The 23,442-nt window shown below is 39.6% G+C and overlaps 1 protein-coding gene and 1 long non-coding RNA gene across 10 annotated transcripts in view; one reads left to right on the forward strand and one right to left on the reverse strand.

The window, feature by feature from the left end:
* Positions 1–23,442, forward strand: part of LOC107511989 — a 179,149-nt gene that overhangs the window by 77,781 nt on the left and 77,926 nt on the right. The gene's annotated exons all lie outside the window — the stretch shown is intronic.
* ADGRG2 (adhesion G protein-coupled receptor G2) overlaps positions 1–23,442 on the reverse strand; it is a 99,386-nt gene that overhangs the window by 73,940 nt on the left and 2,004 nt on the right. For 3 of the 9 annotated variants that reach the window (XM_016146971.2, XM_016146980.2, XM_016146964.2), the window contains exon 1: positions 916–1,211. The exons of the other annotated variants lie outside the window; for them this stretch is intronic. In XM_016146971.2, coding sequence (XP_016002457.2) covers positions 916–938 — 23 coding nt within the window. In that variant the 5' untranslated portion in view covers positions 939–1,211. Of the gene's footprint in view, positions 1–915; positions 1,212–23,442 lie in introns of those variants that run through there. 9 annotated transcript variants of the gene reach the window in all.

Consider the following 23,442-nt stretch of genomic DNA (forward strand, 5'->3'; position numbering starts at 1 on the left):
TGTATAGGTTGTGCCTTGCACAAGGGCACCTGGCCAAGAGAACCATTAGAGCCTGAATCCAGAATGCCAGACTTTCTGGAAGTGCCACATGAACCAGCTGCAGGCCTTGTCACAGGTATGATAGGAGCTACAAGGAAAGGCACCTAATATGGTGTAAGGAAATGGATCCAGGGAAGTTTCCCTAGGGAGGTAACGGTCATGCTGCCTCTGGAAGGATGTGCAACTCTCTTTATGTGAAGAAATGGGAAAGAGCATTCCAAAGAGAGGAAATGGCCTAAACCAAAACATAGAGCCAAAGATTGGCATGGAGTGGGCATGACTCAGAATCAGTTTGATGTTTCTGAAGCGTAAAGAGCAAAGCAGAGACTTGCCAGAAGGGACCATGGAGACATGGAGCAGAAAACTGATTGAGTCTCTGAACAAGCTGGGAAAAATCCACATTGCATGTCCAGATGGAGGTTGTGATGGATTACGAAAAATATCCACTATGTATACAAGACACTCACAGAAAGAAGATGGCAACTAGGTGTTTTCCATTTCTACCATGGGCAGAGATGGTGTCTAAAAGGTGGTTTAAAGCATAGCCCAAGGAATTTATTAAACAGCAGGAAGAATATGCTGGTTTGATCATTGTTATATTGTAAAAGTGGCTGAGAGAGTTTTTGGAATTGCTTTTTGAAACATCTGAAAAGATGACCTCTCAGTCACTCTAGTGAGGCTGCATGCTGAGGTGGCATGAACTAGGCCAGGAAAAGCAGCTGGTGGACCTCTTGCAACTGCTGGCACCATGTTATTTTTTTCTGAAGCACTGAGAGCTTTCTTTTTCCTCCTCCCCTCTCTCCTGTCTTCTCTTTCTCTCTTCCCGTCTTCCACTCTCCTTCATCCTACACAATTCCTCTTTTCCTTCTCTCTTACCTAGCTTGAAGCTTGCCAAACATTCCAGGGGCTAGAATGTTGCTGGTTACTTGTGCCTAGAGCTAGAGACAGGGAACAGTATTAAAGACCACACGGTGAGAAACCTACCTTCAAATGACTCCTTGCTCACCAGACCCAACCCTCTGGGTGAGGCAACCACAGCCCTCCACCCAACATGGTAGAACTAAAGGTGTTTCGAAACAGCATGACTTTCTTTAGGGTGGGAACAATTACCACCTTAAAAGTAAATCCATAAGCAAAGACATACCAATTTTTTCTTAGAGCATTAATTTGCTATTTCAAAAAAAGAACACTTACGTACTCGATTTTTTTAAATGCAAGTCTTACATTAAGCTGTATTCACACAGTTAACTAGAGGTGAACTTTCTTCCATTTGTATGAAAACACTTCACCAGGAACACTGAATTTAGGTAATTACTGCAACCTTAAATCAATCCCAATTTCCATGCCTAATATTTTCTAATTAACTCTTAAATTCTTTTTCCATTGAGTAGCAACAAGTGCTGGGCATTTTCCTCTATTTAAAATAATTTGATATTGTATTTTCAATAATGAAATAAAATACAACTAAAAAAATACATAGATGCAGAAGAAACAATTATATGTGTGTAAGATGGGCCCCACCAAGTAAATAAGAAAACCACCATGTCAGTTTTTCCTTTGTTAAGTTTTTGTTACATATTTGACACTTGGATTAGAAATTAAGGCTGGTGCATTAAAATTTTTGTTTCCAAATTTATTTGCCACTTGAGATGTACTAAACACTTAACTGCTCCTTAGTCTAATCCAGGGAGTAAAAGACGAGGAAACTTTTGCCCATAAAGTTTTTATTGTTCCCATTGGAAATGAGTAAGAAGTTACGTTATTATCTAGCCTTATTTGACAGATAGACTATGGAAGATAGGAACTTGGCGAATTATTAATATCATTTTTTTAGTTCAGTGTGAGAGCCTCATACTCAACCTCTACACCGCTGGATCTCTGCCGACCTTTCTAGCTTTTTCTCTTCAGCGGTAGATTGCCAAACTGGCCATAAGTTCTCCCTACCCCTGATTGCCTGTCCATATGTAATGTGACTTCGTAGCTCCTTCTATCAAAGGGTAGTCTATTTCAAGGTAGTCCCTTGAATGTGGGCCAGCCTTGCCACTTGCTTTGTCCAATGGAACATTAGCAAATGTGATGCTAGCACAAGCTTGAAAAGTGCTTGAGCATGGAAGTTTGTTCTTTCTTGATGCTCCTATAACCCCAAGCCACCATATAAGCTTGCAAACAAGGTTGAGCTGGCCTGCCAGATGGAGAAAGGCACATGCCCAGTCACCACCATTGTGCCAAACCCCAAAAACAGTCAGTCATCTAGCTGACCGGCAGCTGACTACACATGCATGAGTGAGCCCAACTGAAACCAGCAGGACCATCCAGCTGAGCCCAGTGCAGATTGCAGACTCCAGAACCGGAAGCTAATAAAATGGCTGTGGCTTTATTTAAGCCCCCAAATTTGGGGTGTTTCATTTCACAGAAAAAGCAAACTTATATACCTTCTTTCTTTCCTTCCTTCCTCTTCATTCTTTCTCTTCCTCTTTATCTGCCCTTCATTCTCCCAATGCTTCTTTCTTCTTTTCTTTCTACAAGAACTACAAGTACCCATTTAAGGGCCCACTGGGTATAAGACATTGGCCTGGGCCAGTTCAAATTCAAAGCCTGCCTCATTTTCTTCCAACCCACTGGCTCTGAATCCCTCATAAGCAGACTCTGCAGACCTTGCATGGTCTATGAGCCCCACTCATAAAGTGATTCAGCAAGATGTTTCAGTGGACCAGCAGGCCATAGTGTGGACTCTTGGCAGTTTGTAGCCCATCTCTGGGCATTTGGTGGTGATTATTTTCCTGGGAGAGTCATTTATCATTGTGCCTGTTGAGTGGACCACTGAGATTTATGCTAGCCCTCCCCTCTACCCATTGCTCCTTGCCACCAGAGGGGAAGTATATTAAGAAAATGAACCTTTCAAGCTATCTACCCAAGGGTTAAGGGGTATATAGCCTAACATCCCTTCCCTCACATGGCTGCTCTGGCTGCCCAGGCTACTTGAGCAGAAAATATATTTATAACTACAGGAAACAACGCACTGTGAGTGGTAAAATGCTTATGTTTCCATTTGTTTACTATACAAATCAAAGAAATCAATAGGATCATCTTGCTAATGACATCAAACAGTTCGGTACAACTCAGAAGCCAAAAGGTCATTTCTTAAAATGCCTTTCTTCCTCTTCCACATTTATAGTCTGTACTTTACTCCCATTATAACTTATTTTTTCCCCCGAATGATTTTTTTTCAGACATTTTAAAAGCATACTTTTCCCCAGTGTCCTGGAACCTGCCGTTTGTTTGTGGTTACAACATTAATGTTTAGAGAGTTCAAATTAGATGTCAGAGTTAGATAAATGTTCATTTTTCTAAATGATTTTTAAATGGGACTTTTTTTCTCCCTTAGGATTCCCTGGAGAGGTTCTTTTCTCTAGATGCATGAATGAATGCATTTCAAAACTGATCACCAAAATGTCAGGTGGACAGAGATTTTAACAGCTTACATCAATAAGTATAAATTAGACATACACCCTCTGGGACACATTTCTAAAAAATTTCTCAATTTCTCAATGCCGTCTTCTGGCAGAGCAAAGGAAGACTTTTTTTTTTGCCTCAAGCATCTTCCAATATCTCCCTTTCTATGTTCTCAAATTGTCTATAGGACATCCCCATTTAAAAAGAACTTTTTCTCCTCATCTTTTCTTGATAGTAATTAACCCCTTCCACTTGTACAGTGATTTATGGTAGAAAAGATGCTTTCACATACATTATCCCAGGTTACACAACAATATTAACAGAGTAGCCGCTAGGCAAATTCCTAGCCCCATGGTAGGTACTGGGGATACACTGGAAGGTAAAATAAGTCCTGCCTTCAATGAGCTTATTGTCCAGTAATGAAAAAAGATATGTTACAAATCTTAACAGCAAGAAATGCAAAACTGCAACTGTGATAAGTGCCACCAAGAAAAGCATGTGGATCTCCAGATGAAGATAATGGGATTTGACCCAGGGGGTCAGGGCAGCTTCCCTGCGGAAGTGATGCTAAAATCTGAAGGATAAGTGGGCGGAATTATTAACCCAGCAAAGAGGCAGAAAAAGACCATATCAAATAAAAGAAGCAGTATGTGCAAAGGCACTGTGGCAGGAAGGAGTTTGGCCTATGTAAGGAACTTAAAAAAAGGCCAGAGTGGGCAAGGCACAGAGGGGTAAGGGGAGTACTCTGAGAGATGAGGCTGGAGGGTCAAATGAGGCTCAGCTCACACTGGGTCTCAGTGGCCAAGGTGAGGATTTGTGTCTTCTTCCGAAAGCAATGAAAAGTCACCAACAGAATTTTAAATAGACTCTGATGTATTCACATTTTGACAAGATTGTTCTGGCAGTTAAGTAGAAAATGGATTGGAGGAGAACAGAGTGGAAGTAGGCTTCTAGTTTGGGATTATCGCTCTCTAGTCTCAAACATTATTCTCACGGTGTGAGCAATTCGATAAAACAAAAATCCAAAGTAAGAGGTATAATCAAGAAAAGAGAGAGACAATAGATTTGTTTATGTCATACACACATACACAAGAAGATCTACTAAAATAAATGGGAATTGGAGTTCAGAAAAGGAGGAAGATTCAAAATAATTATAAAAATCAGTTTTCCCTTTGACACCAGGAGTCAGCAAAATTTTCCTGTAAAAAGTCAGATAGTAAATATTTCCATCTTTGAAGGCTGTAAGATTTGTTGCAATTACTCAACTCTGCCACTAGCAAGAAAATAGCCAGAGACATAATGTAAATGAATGCGCATGGCTGCATTCCAGTGCAGCTGTACTGACAAAAACAAGTAGAGGGACTGGTGGGATTTGGCCTGTGGGCAATAGTTTGCCCAGCTGTTTACTGGTGATTATAGTATTTGAGGTGAGAAACTAGCTTGGATGAGGATAATGGCACCGGTGGTGGTTGTTAGTGGTGATGTGATAGAGACATATCTGAGAAGTATTTGGAAGGGAGAGTTGATGGGACTTGGTTCTGGATTGGATATTAAGGGTGAGAGGGGGCAGGCAGTGCCTAGATTTCAGCTGAGGCAAGTGAAGCTCAGAGCTGGTAAGTGGCCAGGTGTGGCTTAGAACTCAGTTCATCTCACTTCTCCACAACTGGTCCAGCGTGCCTGCCCACCACAGCCACCACTCCTCTAGTAGTCCAATCCACAGCTCTCCATCCCATGCCTCACGGTGTCCCAGCATCCCACTGTTGCTAGGTTACAAGTATATGAGATGCATCCTGAAAATGCTTTTGGTCATCATAGTCACATATCATGTCCGCAGAGTTAAAATCAATTCTCAGCTTTTCCCCCTCCCACCAGTCCCTGAAAGACAGCGTGAAAATGAGTCAGGTACCAACAACAAAAAAAACACTATAGTAGACAGTGAAGGCCTAATTTGAGGGGGCACAGAATGAAGAAACCAGAAGAGGGTAGGATTAACTAGAGACCAGCTTTAAAAAGATAAATTCAGAGTCAAGCCTGGAGAGGATGAGGAGGGTCAAAGGCAAGAGAAGGAAGGAAGCGCAAGCCCAAAAGTGAAGACAAACGCTCCTTATGCTACAGGGAAGGTACATAGATTAGTGTTCGAAGACCAGGAAACCAGTCCTGGAGCTTTGAGTGGCAGGTGCACAGGCCTTTCTTTTCTGCTCTTGCCTTCCAGCTTTGCCCCTTACTCCCCAACATCTCAAAATTCTGTCCTTGCACCGGTTATAAGAACCCATCCTGAACCATAATCTAGTCCAGGAGGTCTGTGGAAAGGGAGAGGAGGAATTTCTAGTTGGCCTTGTGTCTTAGAATTTTTAGCAATATTTTCATTTAGAGACCCTGCTTGTTCCATGGAGGCTAAGAGGTATTAACAGCCAAGACCACAGATGACAATATGGCACTCTATATTCCCCTCCTCTCACAAAGAAAAACAGATTCAAGGAGAGTATACATTAGAGGAAATCAAAACTAAGGAAGAGAACTAGAAAGCAAATAACTAGGTCCTATGGCCTTCACATTTGTATTATCAAACCACAAGCATGGCTTTTTACTGCCTAAATAGAAAAGGGAATCATGTTCCATTTTGAATTCTTATCCATGAAGAGGAGAAGCCATAACTATCCTTCAAGAAAGCAAAGTTTTTCCTTGCAACTTGTCCTTAACTAAACCTGCTCAGGGGTTGGCCATACTCAATATCTCTAATTCTCTCTTTCTGGCCTCTCAAACTGATTTCATTCAGGCGATCTCCCATGACTTCCTCCTCGCCAAACCCAGCAGACACTTCCTAGTCTTTCACTTCTCTCAGCAGCCTTGGATGGTTTATCACATCATCTGCAGGAAGTTGTGACCTCTAATTAAGACTCTCTTCTAAGTGGAGACCAATCCAGTTTGCACGGGAAAGGGATAAAGAGATATGTTCTGGGAAGGCAGGATACTTCTCTGGTCAACTCCTACGCGTCGATGAGTGGTGTTATCGAATGTTCTCATAGTCATTAAAACACTGCTTTAAGGACACAGAGAAAAGAGTGACAGATTTTATCTTTTATATGTTTGTAGAGAGGAGGACATAGAAATATGTTCTAAATCAGAGAGACTGAAGGAAATGATGGTGACTTAGAAAGTCTTAAATCTTGTGTAGAGTAGGACTCCTGTCCTACTCTAAAAGTTCTTAATTTTTGAAGGATAGCTAAAAGATCACTTCTAAAGGCTTATTTTTTTAGACAGGCTGCAACCCATTAAAGAATGCAAATTTCAGTTCCTGTGTTCATTAAGAGATGAGTTTGATTTAATTGATCGGGCAATCAGTTGACAGTGAGGAGGGATACTGAAGGCATGGATGACTAGGGAGCATCCAATAGAGTCAGGCATGGACAACATAGAAGGGTTGAGATGGGATCCTGCTGTAAGGTCTGGAGGGCAAAGATGGAGAAATGGGGAAGAGACTCCCAAGGAGAGGCTTTGTCTACATTATAGGTCTGCTCGGTTGGTCCTTAGAAACCGAAAGGCAGTGCCATTCCAAGCAGCTCTCCTACATCCAGGAAAATCTCTTAGTTGCTGACTGCCCTTCTCATTTTTTTCATCCTCTCATCAGGGTGTTCTCTTAAAACATCAACACTACCTGCTCCTTTTGCTTACTTTGCCTTCAAATGACTACTTGGCTCCACCGGAAGTGGAGTTATTTTTGCAGACTGAATGGTGTGAGGTAGGGTGGGGAAAGCCTACGATGGTGGAAACTCCTCTCTCACCAGGGAACTTGGCTGTGGCACCAAGTCCTGGCCTCACACCAGAGCAGGGCCATGCATTTTCTTATTTTAGAATGATCCTCTTTGACCCGCCCAGTGCTGAGATTTGTCAGTGTGTTTTTCCAGGAGACCTGGCAAACAAGTTGACAGGTTCAATGGTTTTCATTGACAGCCCCAATGGAGTCCTGCGAAGACTGCAAAACTGGACACACAAACAGACCATAAAAATCCTACCTCCCACAAGTGTCTGGACTCTGCCTTTTCCCAAATGACCCACCAGCACTGATGCAGCATGGGTGGCTTCGCAGTATTTTTTTAAATGATTTTTCCAAAACCGAGGTGTTCCAAGTGTAGGAGTATTATTTTTTTCCCTTGCAGTAAGAGACCAACTCCCCGGATATTTTGGGGAAACAAGAGCAGACCACATGGGTGAAATGATTCCCAAAGCCAATCACTTGCCACAAGACCTCAGTCTGCATGAATCGTGAGGTGCACTGGGTTTCTGTTACAAGGTCTGTAACTCACTTTAATACACTACAGGGAAAGCGATGTGATATTATGTGTAACTAGTTTGATCTTGAACTCTATGAGGAGGTTAGCAAACCTGACAGTAGAAAAGCCACTCTCCAGAGGCAGCTCCTACAAGTCCTTCTGCCACCCAGACCTCAACCAACAATCTGCACTTTGCCAGTCAGCCAAAAACATTCTACTGGTAAAACTAATGACTCTACTAGAGTGATGAATAAAATGCTGAGAAAAATAATATTATTTCTCTCATCGAAAGCATAATAGTCACATAGGTTAGTCTCAGGAATTGATGGAAATTTTTACAGTAAAAAAAATTGCAAGGTGAATATAAAACAGAATATTTCAATTGATCTCTTGGTTTCTCATTGGAAAAGTCAAGTTGAAAGGAAATGAACCCATATGGTAAAGTCAGGTTATAGCTAGTGGAGTTTCTCAGGAATGAATGTTCAGTAACTTCCTAACTCCTCATGAATTGTTGCTAAATATCAGCCATAGGAAAGAAAGGTCTCTCCTTGCCCACCCACAAAGCGAATGGCAGAGTATTTCAAGGGGCATAAGTCCCTGCCTTTGAATTCTGGCTCTGCCATTTGCTACCCCTAAACCCTAAGGCAAGTAACTTAATCTCTTTGTGTGCCTCAGCTTCCTCATCTGTAAAATGGGGACAAAATAGCAACAATGTCCATCTCACAGTTATTGGGACACGAATTATATTTTTAGACAGGACAATGACAAAAAGAATGTGTAACTTGCTCTCTATTAAAAAGAAAGTCACTACACGATCACTTTTATTAAGATGATCATGTTGGCCAGAGTCAGGCTAATACTTTTTGAACACGCCAGGAAACCTTAACTCCAAGTGGGGAAACATTCCTTTTCACTCAGCTGCTCTTCCACAATTTTTCTTTGCTTCTAGAGATGGGACTAGACTGGACCAGTGCTTTGATATTTTCTCTCAGACAGGTTTCAAATGAAAATATGGAGGAAAAAAATTTATCTTAAAGGAATCAAAATTATAATACTTAGAGAACATAATAAGCCTTTATTTGCTTATAAGCTGTTTAGGTAAAACTACATGATTAGACTAGAAAACACATTCTATCTAGAGCATGTGTTAAATTGCTTTCTTCTTAATACACCTCAAAATGTCAACTCTAGGGGAAGGAGTGGGACTATTGGTGGATTGTAATTTTTTCATTGTGGTTTTCTGTAATTTCTAAAAAAAAATTAATGATAAAGACATATTATTTTTAAAATGAGAAAAATAAATCATACAGGCATAGTGAACTTTATGGGCTTTTTTTTCTATCCAAGTAACAGCAGAACAAAACTACACTAAAAATATTCTTAGCTACTCTATAGAATCTGCATTGTCAGTAATAAGTATTAAGTAGAAAACTAAAGCAAGGAAGTAGATACAAAACGTGTGGGGGAAAGGAGCAATTTTTGAGAGGTGGCCTGCAAAAGTGTCATGAGAAGAGGACATCTGAGCTAAGACCCGCTGAAGGAGTCAGGGATTGAGCCTGGAGGCTCGCTGGATGAGCACTGCAGGCAGAAGACATTGCATCCTAGAAGAAGGATCCTTGATGGCCTATTTACCTGGTCACACAAAATTGCTTCAGACAGGAATCAGTCTGGACTTAATGAAACTAAGTAATAAGTCAGAAGAAAATTAAGTGATGGGTTGGCATGGCATTAAGATAAGAAATGACAGCCAAGGTCTAGTAAATGAAGGCTATGGTCAGACAGGATTCTAAGTGCTTTTTTATACTAACTCAGTCCCTACAACGACGCTAGCTAAGGCACATGTATAACTTAATGTCAAGATGGGGCACCTGAATGTTAAGTGAGACACTTATTAATGTAGAGCAGACAGGCATAGATCAGAACTGTGTCAGGCAAACTGGGATATATCACTGCCCTACCCAGAAGGCATACTATTATAACTGCTTGATAGAAAAGGAAACTGAGGTATGGCACAGAGAGGTTAAATAACTTGCCTAAAGTCACAGAGGTAAGTGGCAGAGCGAGGGTTTGAACTTGGACAGCCAAGCTTCAGGGTCCACACTCTTGATACCTACACAGTATTGCCTTTCTGTGTTTCTTATGCTAGGAAGCTCCCGTTGCTAGAAACCTGGGTTGTATTTACCAGAAGTAAGAGATTAGGCTGGATAAAACACCAGCTTCTAGAGTTAAACATCATCACTTTACAGTCTCTCCAAGCGTCTGTTCAGTCATCTGTAAAACAAAGCTGCTGATAACTACCTTACAACATTGCTACAACACTCAGCGATGCTGTGTTTGTGAAAATACTTTAGAAGCTGAAAAGCACATCATGCATATTAATTCTATAGAAAGTTATCGTATGTAAAAATCTGCATTTTCTCTGCACAGGGCCAAAAAGTAAATACTTTCTGTAAAAGGCCAAATAGTGAATATTTTAGGCTTTGCAACCCATACAGTCTCTGTTGCAGCTATTGAACTCTGCTGTTGTAGCATGAAAGCAGTCACAGACAATTTGCAAATGAGTATGGCTGTGTGCCAATAAAACTTTATGTAAAGAAATAAGTGGAGGGCCACAAAGCCATAGTTAGCCAACCGCTGACCTAGAGAAATGGTATTTAAAATTGCAACCCCTCAGTGCTCTCTGTGTCTCTTTTCTAATCCATTTTCCTTCATAGATAGCACTAATCGCTAATATAATGTAAATTTTATCTGCCTCCTCCATTAGAAAATAAGCTTTGTTGAAGGCAGAAGTTTTGTCCATTTGGTTTACTGTTGAGTCCCCAATGTCTAGGAGAGTCCCTGGCACATAGTAGGAACTTTATAAATATTTGTTGAAAGAATGCATGGATGAATGAATGGAAAGATTTTAAAGGAGTGGGACATACCATTGGGAAAGAAGGGCAAATCTATGACAAGTAAAAGAAAAAGAAAAAGAAAGAGAATTATATCTGAAAGCCTAGGGGAAGAACAACGACCGCAAATGAACTCAAATTCAGCTTTGTGGTTCCTTGTAGGCAAAGGGAAAAGGATTATTTCCAAAACAAATTTTGTGTGTTGTGAACTAAAGCCTTATAAAACAACTTCCAAAATAGCCGGTTAAAATCTAAAGAAATTGTTGGCTTGATTTAGGTTTAGTTAAGATAATAGCTTGTGGTTCGTTCCAGATCAATGAATTATTAGTGTGTGTGTGTGTGTGTGTGTGTGTGTGTTTAATTCTTCTCCCCAACCCTGGCAAATGTGGATTCAGTTGTTCACTGGGAGTGATAAGGAATTGATTCAGCAGGCTTTGCAGGAAAACATATCTGTGCCTAGTTTAGTTCAGGGCTTGGCAAATTGTAGTGTCAATCATTCTAATTTTTTTTTCATAGTTCAATTAAAGCTCATGGTTAAAGCTAACAGCAAAATATTGCTTAAGTGAATAGAACTTTTCTAAAGAGAGGGTCTTTGCATAGGGGTGCTATATTTAACTCTTCAAACCAAGATCTATATAATACATTCAACTGATGTTACCTGATGAAAGAAAACACTACTTTACCTCTACAAAAGCAAGTGAGCACATCTAATGTACAGCTCACAACCTAAACAATATTCAGCTTTCCAGACACAGTGCTTAGCAAGTTTCACTTAGCATGGAGTGAACAACATTAGCAAGATCCTTCTAAGGAACTCTGATCTCAATGTTCGAGTACCTACTGCATGCCAACAGGCAGCGAGGCTGAAGAACTTTGTTGTTAGGCTCATGAGTAATTTCTTAAAGGAACAAATTCTCACTTACTGGTTGATTTAATATGTAACTGTGAAAAGAGCACTGGACTTTGAGTCAAAAGACTTGGGTAAAGGACTAAAGGAATGAAGGAAAAATAATGGAATAAAAAAAGAAAAGATGAAAATGAAGAGAAGTAAAAAATGACAGAAAAGAAAAAGGAATAAAGTTTTGAGTCATCACATGAAAGACCCTTGAAAACATGACGCTAAGTGAAAGAAGCCAGACACAGAAGGCCACACATATTGCATAATTCTATTTATATAAAATGTCCAGAATAGGCAAATCTATGGAGACAGAAAGTTGATTAGTGGTTGCCAGAGGCTGGGGAAGAGGTATCAGACTGGGCAGTGACTGCTAAGGAATGTAGAGCTTCTCTTTGGGGTGATGAAAATGTTCTGGAATTAGGTAGTGCTGATGGTTATACGACTCTGTGAATATAGTAAAAACCATTGAATTGTATGCTTTTAAAAGGTGAATTTTACGGTATGTGAATTATTTCTCAACAAAAGAAAAAAGAATTAAAAAAAAAGCTAGAAAAGAATAAAAGACCTGGCTCTGCCGTCGACTAGCTTTGTGAGTTGTGGGCAAGGCATTTAATTTCTCTATTATGTTTCCTCATCTGAAAAATGAGGGTAATATTAACCTACTTCCCAAGTTGTTGCGAGATGCAAATGAGAGATCTTTGTGTAAGTAAGTTTGGAAAAAATGTATAATACTACAAATTCAAGGCAGTTTCACTCAAAATCTTAAGGAGATTCTTCATGAAACTTTATGGTTATTCTAAGGTATTTCTATAAAAGCAATTGGCCAAGACATTTTGACAAAGAACAAGAAAAGAGGGCTTGACCTACTAGCACCAAGACTCATTAGAAGGCTACAGCAATCAAGTGTAGTATTCACTCAGGGTTAGACAAATATGCTGGAAGATCAAATCTGAGCAAGCCTGGAAGCAGGTTTATGCATATACAGGCACTGATATAACAAAGGAGGTGTCAGGTCGATGCAGCTCAGGAGGGCAAGATCGACTCTTCAGTAAATGATCCTGGGATAACTGGTTTTCCACATGGAAAAACAAGCTAAACAGGTTCCTCCCTCAAGTCCAATTAGACAAATCATTTCAAAAGCCAACATTTAAAACTTTCAAGAGGTAATATAGAAGAATATCTTTATGTCTTTTGGATAGGGACACAAAAAGTGCCAAATATAGAAAAGAAGAAATTTGACTACATTGAAAACAAGAACTTCATTTATCAGAAAACATCATAAAAATGGAAAAATAAGCCACAAACTGGGAGACATTATAATACATATCATTAAAAATTAGTATCCAGAATATATAAAGAACATCTACAATTCAATAAAAAATACGATCTAATAGAAAAAATGGGGGGAAAAAACTTGAACTAGAATTTCACAAAGATAAAATTTAAATAGCCAGTGAACACTGGGAATCAGAATTGTAAATCAAAACCAAAAGAGATATCATACCTATCATCTTAGCTATATTCAAAAGTCTGACTATGCTGTGTTGGCAAGGATGTCAAGCAACAGGAAGTGTCTTACAATGTTGCTCAGAAAGTAATCTGGCAACATCTAGTAGTTTTCAGGATTCAGTTAGATGAACAAATAGGCGAAATTCTATGGAAGGAGAGTGGAGGAAGCTGAGCGCAGTTATTGCTATGGACCAACCCTGCCTGGTGTGGGTTCAAAATTTACATGTTGAAGCCCTCATGTCCAATGTGACCGTATCTGAAGATAGGGTGTATAGGAGGTAATTAAGGTTAAATGAAGTCATAAGGGTGGGGCCCTTATCCAATAGGACTGTGGCTTTATAGGAAGAGAAAGATCTATCTTTCAATTTCTCACCCTCCCTCCCTCTGACCCTTTCTCTCTCCCTCCCACCCTCTCTCACTTCCTCTCTCTCTCCATCTCTCCCTCCCTCTCCCCTATCCCTCCCTTTCCCTCTCCCACTTCAGGACACAGCCAGAAGGTGGCAGTCTGCAAGCCAGGAAGAAAGCACAAAGTCGCAGGGAAGCAGTCACCTAGCCATCGATCCTTGATGTTTTCATAGATGTTTACATTAAAGCTAGCCCGGTTAATGTTGCATGTACCCTTAAAATACCAGATCCAAAGGGCCAAGGGTCTCTAATTAGGAACCCCAAGAGGCCCAAAGGCATGGGTGTTCAGCCTGGTGCGCAGCCCACCTGGCAGAGATACAGCATGATTGTAGAAATCAGGTTGAGTGCTAGATCAGGCCACCCTCCCAAACATCTCTGCCTGGTGTGAGTTCCAAACATGTGAGGAACCACAGAAAGGAGAATTCTGCATACAATGTCTTGAGAGGAGAATGCTGGGTCATAGCATACTTTTGAACATATAGAAAGTCTAAGAACCCCCATTTGGATGCAGGCAGCCCTGAAATACCCCGAGAGGCTTAAATTATGCCAAGGTTTGGATGCACTTCCAGTCTGGGGAAGAAGGCAGAAGGAAGGGGACAAGCTGAACATAAAGCTAGGAGAAACATTGATCATTGATGCAAAGCTTGGAAAACAGGTGGGCACATCCTTGAAACTTAATGTCAGGGGCCTCCACACAATAAAGTTAAGGTCCAAGAATGGACTCTTTATCCTAAGGGACTGGGCAGAGAGCCCACAATGGAGGTGCCCAGGGAGAAAGGCCTACAGAAAGGAGCATGGAAGTAGAATACAGTAAAGATGAGGTTTGCAGGAGCTACAAAACGTAGTCAAGGGCTCTGAGGCAGAGCTCAGAGATATGCCCCCCCTGGGCAGGTGTCTGAAAGACCAGAATCAGCTCTGCTTGGGAGCTCAGAATATCAACTCTGTTGACATGGTCCTAATAGCCCAGGAACACGGAAGCATCCTCTCCATTATCGGGCTTATTTCCAGCCATCTGAATGGTTGGTGTCATGCCAACAAAATAACTACACAGTGGTGAAACCCCCCCCTAGAACAAACCCCACAGGGCTCCCTGCTGTTTTCTCTTAATGGAGTTTTATTAAAATGAAGGAAAATACTTCCAGACTGTTGGCTTCGAAGAGCCGTGGTTTGGATTCCTCTAGAAGGTAACTCTTAGGCAAAGATTCGAGAGCAAAAAGTTTATTTAGGATCTGATCCCAGATAACAGAGAATGGGGAAGTGAGACTGAGATGGGGTAAGGGGGGTTGGAGGGGTGATAGGAAAGCAGTGAATATAGGTGTGTTATCAATCCAGTTGCCACTGGGGGCAACTGAAGCTCGGTCCTGGGAGCCAGTGTAGAACACTCGCCTGTCTGAGTTATCCCATCCATGGGCAAAGGAGCTGGGCTGTTTATCCTCTAATTTTCATCAGGCATCTAGGGCTGCCGCCATGGTGGGGAGTGATGGAGTGGGGAGGGTAGTGTTAATTCCTGGGCATTCCCAGTCTGCAACATGGGCAGGCAGAGCAGACTTTTGGGCAGAGTAATGCACAGCAAGGGTCTGGAAGGGGGCTGGTGTGTGCTCAAGTGGCCAGGGTCAGGACTGTTGAAATGGACACCCAGTCTCTCTGGAATGAATGAGGAAATATGAAATATTGAAGCCAGGCGAGAAGAGGGTGGTTTCATGCCTGCCCTACCCCACTCCTTTCTTCATGTCAGTACCTGGGATGATCGTGTGTGTGTGTGTGTGTGTGTGTGTGTGTGTGTGTGTTTCGATTTGGTGTGCATTTGAGGAGTTCAGTGGTTTTTCTTCAGGTGTTTGGAATGTTTGAGGAGAGACTAGGTGAGGGGAGGTTGAGAGGAGTTGCTACTTGAGGTTAAAAGAAATGCTCAAGAGCCCTGGGCTTTGTCTACTGCTCTAAAGCACACACCTGGTTCTTCAGCCAGTGCTAGGAGGACAAGCCCAGAGACGCACTGAAGCAGGGATGTTTATCATTCATAAATGTGGTCCTCCAAACAGCAGAAATCTAGAAAACTCTGGCCCAACCCCAGAGCTAAAGAATCTGCATCTGCATTTTAACAAGATCCCCAGGTAATCGCGCATTTGAAAGGTACTGCTGTAGATACTGTTAGGGGCTCTCTGCATAGAGTATGATCAGTGAATGTGACCTACTAAAATCAAGTGGAAGGTATTTGCTCAATTTTAAGCTTTATTTGCTCTATCAAGGTTACAGAATTAACTTCAGATTTGCTCAGTTGAATAAGTGAATGCAACTTAGGACAAAGGTAGATAGATACTAGTGTCAACCTGCCTACCTGGGTGTAATCACAACAAAATTAACCATACTTAAGTTTTTCAAAACCTCCTTCATTTACTTTGTCCTTCCCCCTTTCCTCCCTCCCGTGCCAAAATTCTTAAGACATCTTAAAATGATATTTTTATGTAGGTAGTTGGTAAAGGAATAAATGAGCATAGAAACAAGTTTTTAGGAAAAAATTAAAGTAGAAAAACTGATACTAACACTTAATTCAAGTTATGAATAGTAATTCTCAACACCGTATATAGACAAAGATGTGTGAGTATGTCCAAAGGTGGCACCTAATCTTAACTGCATTCAGAGGAGAAAATAATTGACAACTGTGAAAATGATTGGGAATCTACTTAAAACATTCTTTTAGGGGGTGCAGAATATGACACCCCAATATACACCTATTTGGCATAAGGATTATCTTGAGGTAGATTCTTTTTAAGAAACAATAGACGCAGGAGCTCTTAAAACCACAGGTTGCCCTTTTGTAAGAGCTATTTCCATTTATAAGGGAAATCTCCATTTGTAAGGGTGTCTCCCTCTCCAGTACCAGGAAGAGGATGACCAAGTCCCTAGGAACTCTTATCAGTGGAGAAGGCAAGGACTTAAACCCACATAAAGATCATGCCCTCCTTTACTGTGCTTTCCCTGGTCACCGCCCATAACTGCCTCTTCCCCCCATCTCCTTTTGTCTTTAGCTAGAGGTGGTATTTAAGGCAGTGGCTTGGGCCATTTGGTAGTTACTCAGTTTTCCTGGGCCTCTTCCATTTTTACAGGAGGTATACATGTTATTAAACTTGTTTGTTGTTCTATTAATCTATCTTTTATTACAAGGGAGTCTCAGCCAAGAACCTAGTAGGATAGAAGGAAAATTATTTTTCCTCCCCCACAATGCCAATTTCATAAAAGACCAAGAAAAGGTGTGGAAATGTTCAAGACTAAAAGACAGGACAACCAAATACTGTAACAACCCTAGACCAGATCCTGCACTAAAAGAAAAAATATGTTGTAAAGGATGTTAACAAGTCTATTGTCAGGATTGGAATACAAATGGCAGATTAGATAACAGTGTTGTATCAGTGTTAAATTTACTCATGTTGATAACAGTACTGTGGTTACGTAAGAGAATGTTCTTATTCTTATGAAATCCATACAGACGTGCTTAGGAGTGAAGGCCATGATGCATGTAACTTACCCTCAAATGGTTCAGAAAAAAATGTGTGTGACTGTGAGTGCAAATGATAAAGCAAATGGGGTAAAATGCTAACTAACAATAGATGAATCTGGATAAAAGGTATACAGGTATCTTATGAACCGTTTTTATTTTTGCAACTTATTTGTAAAGTTTAAGATTATTATTAAAAGTTTTTTAAAAGAAAAAAAGAATATGTACTTGAGAAGGCAGAGGATGAGGGGTCTGGAGCTCAGAAAAGAAGCCAGTCTTTGACATTTTAGAGAGGTTTCATTCAGTTTCACAGTATCAGAAGTGGGCATCATGAGTATTTGTACAAATGTGGGCATGTTAGGAGTTTGGGTAGTAAGACTATGAGGAAGTTCATATCTAATGAGCCAGAGTCAGCATTTATTATAGGAGGAGAGAAGAAATAAAGGAAGGTATAAAATAGCTATTTTGGAGACTAGAAAAGCAAACCCACTATGCAAGCATGGTAGGATTGCTGGCAATGATGACGGTCCACTTGAGGTTTAGTGAGGTCAGAGACAGGACCTAGGTATCGGTAATCTGAAAACTCCCCAAGTGATTCGAATGGGCTTTCAGAACTACAGTGCTAAACTAAGACAGTGTTTCTCAGTCTCAGCATTATGGACATTTGAGTCAGATAATCATTTGTTGGGGAGTGAAGGGGAAGAGCAGAGGTCCTCTGCATTATAAGATGTTTAGCAACAACCCTGGCCTCTACCCAGTAGATGCCAGTAGCTCCCCACCCTTGACAAACAAAAATGTTTCCAAACATTGCCAAATGTCCCCAGCGGGGCAAAATCAGCCCTGATTGAGAACCGCTATGCTAAAGGAACAAACGCCATAAATATTACATATTTATAAAAGTTAAGAATTGTGTATACTCCTTATTGCTATAAGCATTGTGGTTAAGAACACGGGCTCTGAAATCAAATGGTCTGTGTTCAAACCCCAGATCCACTACTTTCCTTTTGTGTGACCTTGGACAAGCCAGTTAACCTCTCTGTGCCTCAGTTTCCTCATCTGTAAAATGATAATAATAGTACGTGCCTCAAGAAGTTGGGAGGATTAAATGAGTGTGTGTGTATATATATATATATATATATATATATATATATATATATATATACTCATTTATATATATATACTCATTTATATATATATATATATATATATATATATATATATATATATATATAAAGCAGTAAGAGCAGTGCCTCCTCAATAAATATTAGCTATCATTATCACAAAGTCAGAAACGTAGTAAATACCAGATGTTCGTTGATTAACGAACTGCCTACATTAAAATAATACTCCATGCTTAACTTAAAATAATTTCGACACTAAAATTGAACAGAAAGGCAGAGTACATTGAATTTCTCTTAAGATTTGAACCTGATTTATTATCAACAAGACAAGAAATAACAAGTGTTGGAGAGGATGTGGAGAAAAAGGAAACCTCATACACTTCTGGCAGGAATGTAAACTGGTGCAGCCACTGTGGGAAAGAGTCTGGAGGTTCCTCAAAAAATTAAGAATAGAGTTGCTGTATGACTTCTTATGACCTCTTCTGGGTATCTACCCCAAAATTTTTAAAACATTTATTCATGAACATATATACACTCCTATGTTTATTGGAGCATTATACATGGTAGCCAAGACATAGAAACAACCCAAGTGTCCTTTGATGGATGATTGAATAAAGAAGCTGTGGTACATATATACAATGGAATATCACTCAGCCATAGAAAAGATGAAATACTGCCATTTGTGACAGCATGGATAGAGGTTGAGAATATCATGCTAAGCAAAATAAGTCAGATTGAAAAGGAGAAGAATCATATGATTTTACTGATGTGTAGCATATAAAACAGAAAGCAACAAATGAATGAACAACAACAAAAAAACTCATTGACAACAGTCAGCAGTATGGTGGTTACTAGAGGGGAAAGGGGAAAGGGTTTAGGTGTAGGTCAAAGATGGTGCTGGAAGGAGACTAAACTTTGGGTAATGAGCACACAATGCAATATACAGATGATGTATTATAATATTATACACTTGAAAATTATATAATCTTAACCAATGTCATCTCGGTAAATTTAATTTAAAATGAAAATAAGAGATCAGTGCTTGATTTCTTTTAGTTTCTAGGTACACTCATTCATCTATTCGACAACTATTATAAATTGACTGCTATGTCCCACTGTTCTAGGCCCTGAGAATACAACAGTGAACAGGATACACAAAGTCCTTGCCCTCTTGGAATTTATATTCTAGCAGGGAAAAAAGACATTGCATCGGGAAACAAATAATTAAATAACATAACAGCAGATAGTACTGATACAGATAATAATGGTACCAAGAAAACAAAAACGGGATGAGGAGATGGACATTTATAGTGGTAGGTGGGGAATGCTGTTTTAGAACGAGGGTTAGAGAAGGCCCAAATGAAACAAGGGGACAAGTTACATGAATATCTGGTGAAATGGTGCAAAGGCTGGGAGGCAGGCAAAAGCTTGGCTTGGGTAAGGAATAGCAAGGAGGCTGGTGTATTTGAAGAAGTGTGAGAAGAATGGGGTAAAGGGTATATAGGGCCTCAGAGATTACAGTGAGGATCTGGGGATTTATTCTAAGTGTGGTAGAGGTTATTTGAGGGTTTTGAGCAGTGAGTTTACAAGACTGCATTTACTGGCTATTCTGTGGGATCAAGGGTGGTTGCCAGGAGACTGGTGTAGAGGTTACACAGTAACTCGAGAGAAATGTGGGTAGCCACGATTATCTGAGGGTATAAATGAACTCACTTTGTATCATAGCAGGATTTGATATAAAATGAATTTGTCCTGGACACAGTTCAGCAGTTTGGGGGGCTTAGAAATGAAATGAACAGTTTTATAAACCAGTGTTTTATGAAACAGTGGTTAAATCAATTTAAAGGGTCATGATCATCCTTTTAAAATGAAATGGAACAGATGGAAGAGAATTACAAATATCAGAATACACTGCACAAAAGAAAAATGCACAATATTTCATGAGATTCTGTTTTAATTATATATAGCTATGTTTATATTGGGTTGAAATGTAAAATATACTTCTCGCTATGAATAGTAGGCAGGAAAGTCTGAAAAACACTACAAAAAGCTATCTTTATACATAAGTAGGTTATAAACTGTCCCTTTATTCTCTCCCTTCCTTACTGTACCTGATATTCTCCCCCTTCCCCCCCCCAGGTAAGAACATTATTAAAAATCTCCAAAGGTAATTTCTTCATAGTCTAAATGAAACTAATTGACTTATGCTACACTATCTTCACCTCCAGGGAGATCAAAATATGACCCTCCAAAGCTGGGAAGGCTGACTCATCTCTAAACTGTTAGACTTTTCAATGAAAAAAAATATTCCAAGCAGAGCAAGAAATTTTAAAATGAAACTTTAGACCTTGAGAAGCTAAATATGGAAAGAAACCTGAAAGTAATAAGGAAAACTACCAGAACTCTACAGCAAACATAATTAGTACCTAGTGGTACACTATTAGAAGCATTCCCACCCAAATCACTACCCTAGAGGGAAGCCTAACCACTATTTTTCTCTAATAAAATGAGAAAAATATTGGGAAAGGGAGTCCCTAAGTTATTGCCATCTGCAGACCGTTTCCATTGTCTACTTTGAAAATCCAAGAAAATCAACTGAAAAACTATGAGAGCTAACAAGAGTTCAGTAACATGGCTTGAATACGATAGACCTACAAAAAAGTTAAATAGCCTTTCATACAATAGTACGGTAATTGTAAAATGAAAAGGGAAAAAAGATACAATTTCTAAAAGCAATAAAAATTACACACACAAAACAATCTAGGAATTCACATCACAAGAATGTATAAGACCTACAATGTGTTATTGGCATAAAGGGAAGACATACAGATCAATGGAATGGAATAGAGTTCAAAAATAAACCCACACGTATACAGTCAATTAATATTTGACAAAGGGGGGAAGGGAATACAATGGGAGAAAAATACTATCTTTTCAACAAATAGTGTTGGAACAATTGGCTATCTATATGGGAAAAAAGTGAACCTTGATCCATATAGAAAATAACTTGAGGTCATAAACCTACATATAAGTGATAAAACTATAAAATGTCTAGAAGAAGGCACAGGAGAAAATCTAGATAAACATGAGGTAGACAAAGATTTATCAGACAGGTTACTAGAAGTGCTATCCATAGGAGAAAAATAATCTGATAAATTAGACTTCATCAAAATTTAAAACTGCTTTTCAAAAAAAAAGTAAAAGAACACTAATTCCACTTTTATGATGATAGTAAAATTTGTAGAAACAGGGCAGAATGGTCATTGCCAGAGTAGCTGTATAACGGGTATAGAGTTTCAGGTATGCAAGATGAATAAGTTTAGAGATCTGCTGTACACATTGTCCTATAGTTAATATTGTATTATATACTTAAAAACCTGTCAAGAGGGTAAATTTCACATTTTGTTCCTACCACATTAAAAAAAAAGACAATGACATGTCTAATCACTAAGCTGTACACTTAAAACTAATATAAAATAATACTGAATGTCAACTATAATTGACAACAAATTAAAAAATAATGATAATAAAATGAAAAGGCAAGCCACAAAAAAATATTTGCAATGCTCATATCTGACAGAGAACTTGTAACCAGATGTATGATATATGAGGAACTCATGATTCAGTAAGACAAACAATACAACAAAAAACCCAGACATTTCGTAAAAGACATAGAAATGACCAAAAAGTACATGAAAGGATGCTCAACTTCGGTAGTCATCAGGAAAGCACAGACTAAAACCATAAAGAGGTGCCACCACAAACCCACTGGAATGGCTAAAATAAAATAAATTGACAATACCAAGTGTTGACGAGGATGCCAAGCAACTGGTCCTCTCATATATTGCTGGTGGAAGTACACAGTGGTGAAGCCACTTGGGAAAAGTTTGGCAGTTTTTATAAAGTTAAATTTACCACACAATATAGCAGCCCTACTTCTAGGTATTTACCCAAGTGAAATGAAAATCATGTTCACACAAAAAGCTGTATGTGAATAATTATATTTATATTGGCCCTATTCATAATCACAAAAAGTTGGTGAATAGATAAATTGTGGAATATTACTCAGCAATAAAAGGAGAAAATTATTGATTCACCCAACAGGGATGACTCTCGAATGCATTTTGCTGGGTGAAAGGAGCCAGACTCAGAAGGCTATATCACGTATGAAACCATTCACAGGATATTCTGGAAAAGACAATTTTACAGGGACAGAAAACAAATCAATGGCTGCCAGGAGCTGAGAGTGCTAGGAGGGGTTGACTACGAAGGGTCAATAAGGAATTTTTTGAAGTGATGGAATTCTTCTGTATCTTCTAAAAAGGGTAAATGTTATTATAAATAAACTGTACCTCAATTTTAATAACATGGAATCAACTCAAGAATTAAGTAGATTTATAAAAGGAACAGTGTTCATAGAATCTTATTTCATTGAGGGGATTTATTTTGTGATAATTTTCCCCAAATGTTTACCCATTTCTTAACTCCCAGCTCATGCCATGCCCCCAAAATAAGTTCCATGTAAATTAAAAACCCCCTTATTTTAAAAAACCATAAACACTTTTAAAGAAATTATTTTTCTCTGTCTTGAGGTAGTGAAGGCCTTTTTCAATGAGGCATAAAAACCAGCTCCCAGGTTGTTACTAAAGGTAGAATCTCTCCTTTTTACCTTTGGAATTATTAACATCACATAAACACATTCCCACCCACCCACCCTCTTTTTTTTTAGATTTAATGGTACTCTTCCCAGTTTGTTGCATGTATTTGAAAGTGACTTGGCACTCTGAAGCAGCAAAATGGAAAAATGTGTTTGTCACTTTCATGTGAGTAGCGAAAGCACCAGGAACCTACATGATGCCCCCCCACCAGTCCCAAACCAGACTCAGCCACACCACAGCCACACCACAGCCCCCAGAATGACCACATTGGCCGTGGAAAAGCAGCTTCTTTACTGGCTCTCCCTAACACCTGAGCAAACTCACTTTGCCATTTCTGGAAGGCTGTTCATGGTACCAAAAACATAGCGGTTCTCCTTTCCCTGCCAAACCTGCCAATGGAATTCTGTTTCTCAGACTTTTTTCTCCCTCTGCTGAACAAAATCATATCCATAATTAAAGTTCAATTTTTTTCTTTTCTGTGTTTCCAAAAATTTTTTCTAGAAAAGCACACACACACCTGGAACCGGTGTGTTTGGGGCGAGAATTATTCACGGAGAAAACATCGATGCTGGCCCTGCATTTCTTCAGTGTTTTTCAATCGCAAATTCTGCTCCATTCCCCTTTTAATGAAAGTCACCTTGCAAGGATGTGGAAATGATAAAAGCAGAGGGAATCTGATCAGGGCTGGCATCCCGCTGAGGCCCTGT

The sequence above is a fragment of the Rousettus aegyptiacus genome, unplaced genomic scaffold (genome assembly GCF_014176215.1).
Source record: "Rousettus aegyptiacus isolate mRouAeg1 unplaced genomic scaffold, mRouAeg1.p scaffold_m13_p_9, whole genome shotgun sequence".
Classification (NCBI taxonomy): Eukaryota; Metazoa; Chordata; class Mammalia; order Chiroptera; family Pteropodidae; genus Rousettus; species Rousettus aegyptiacus.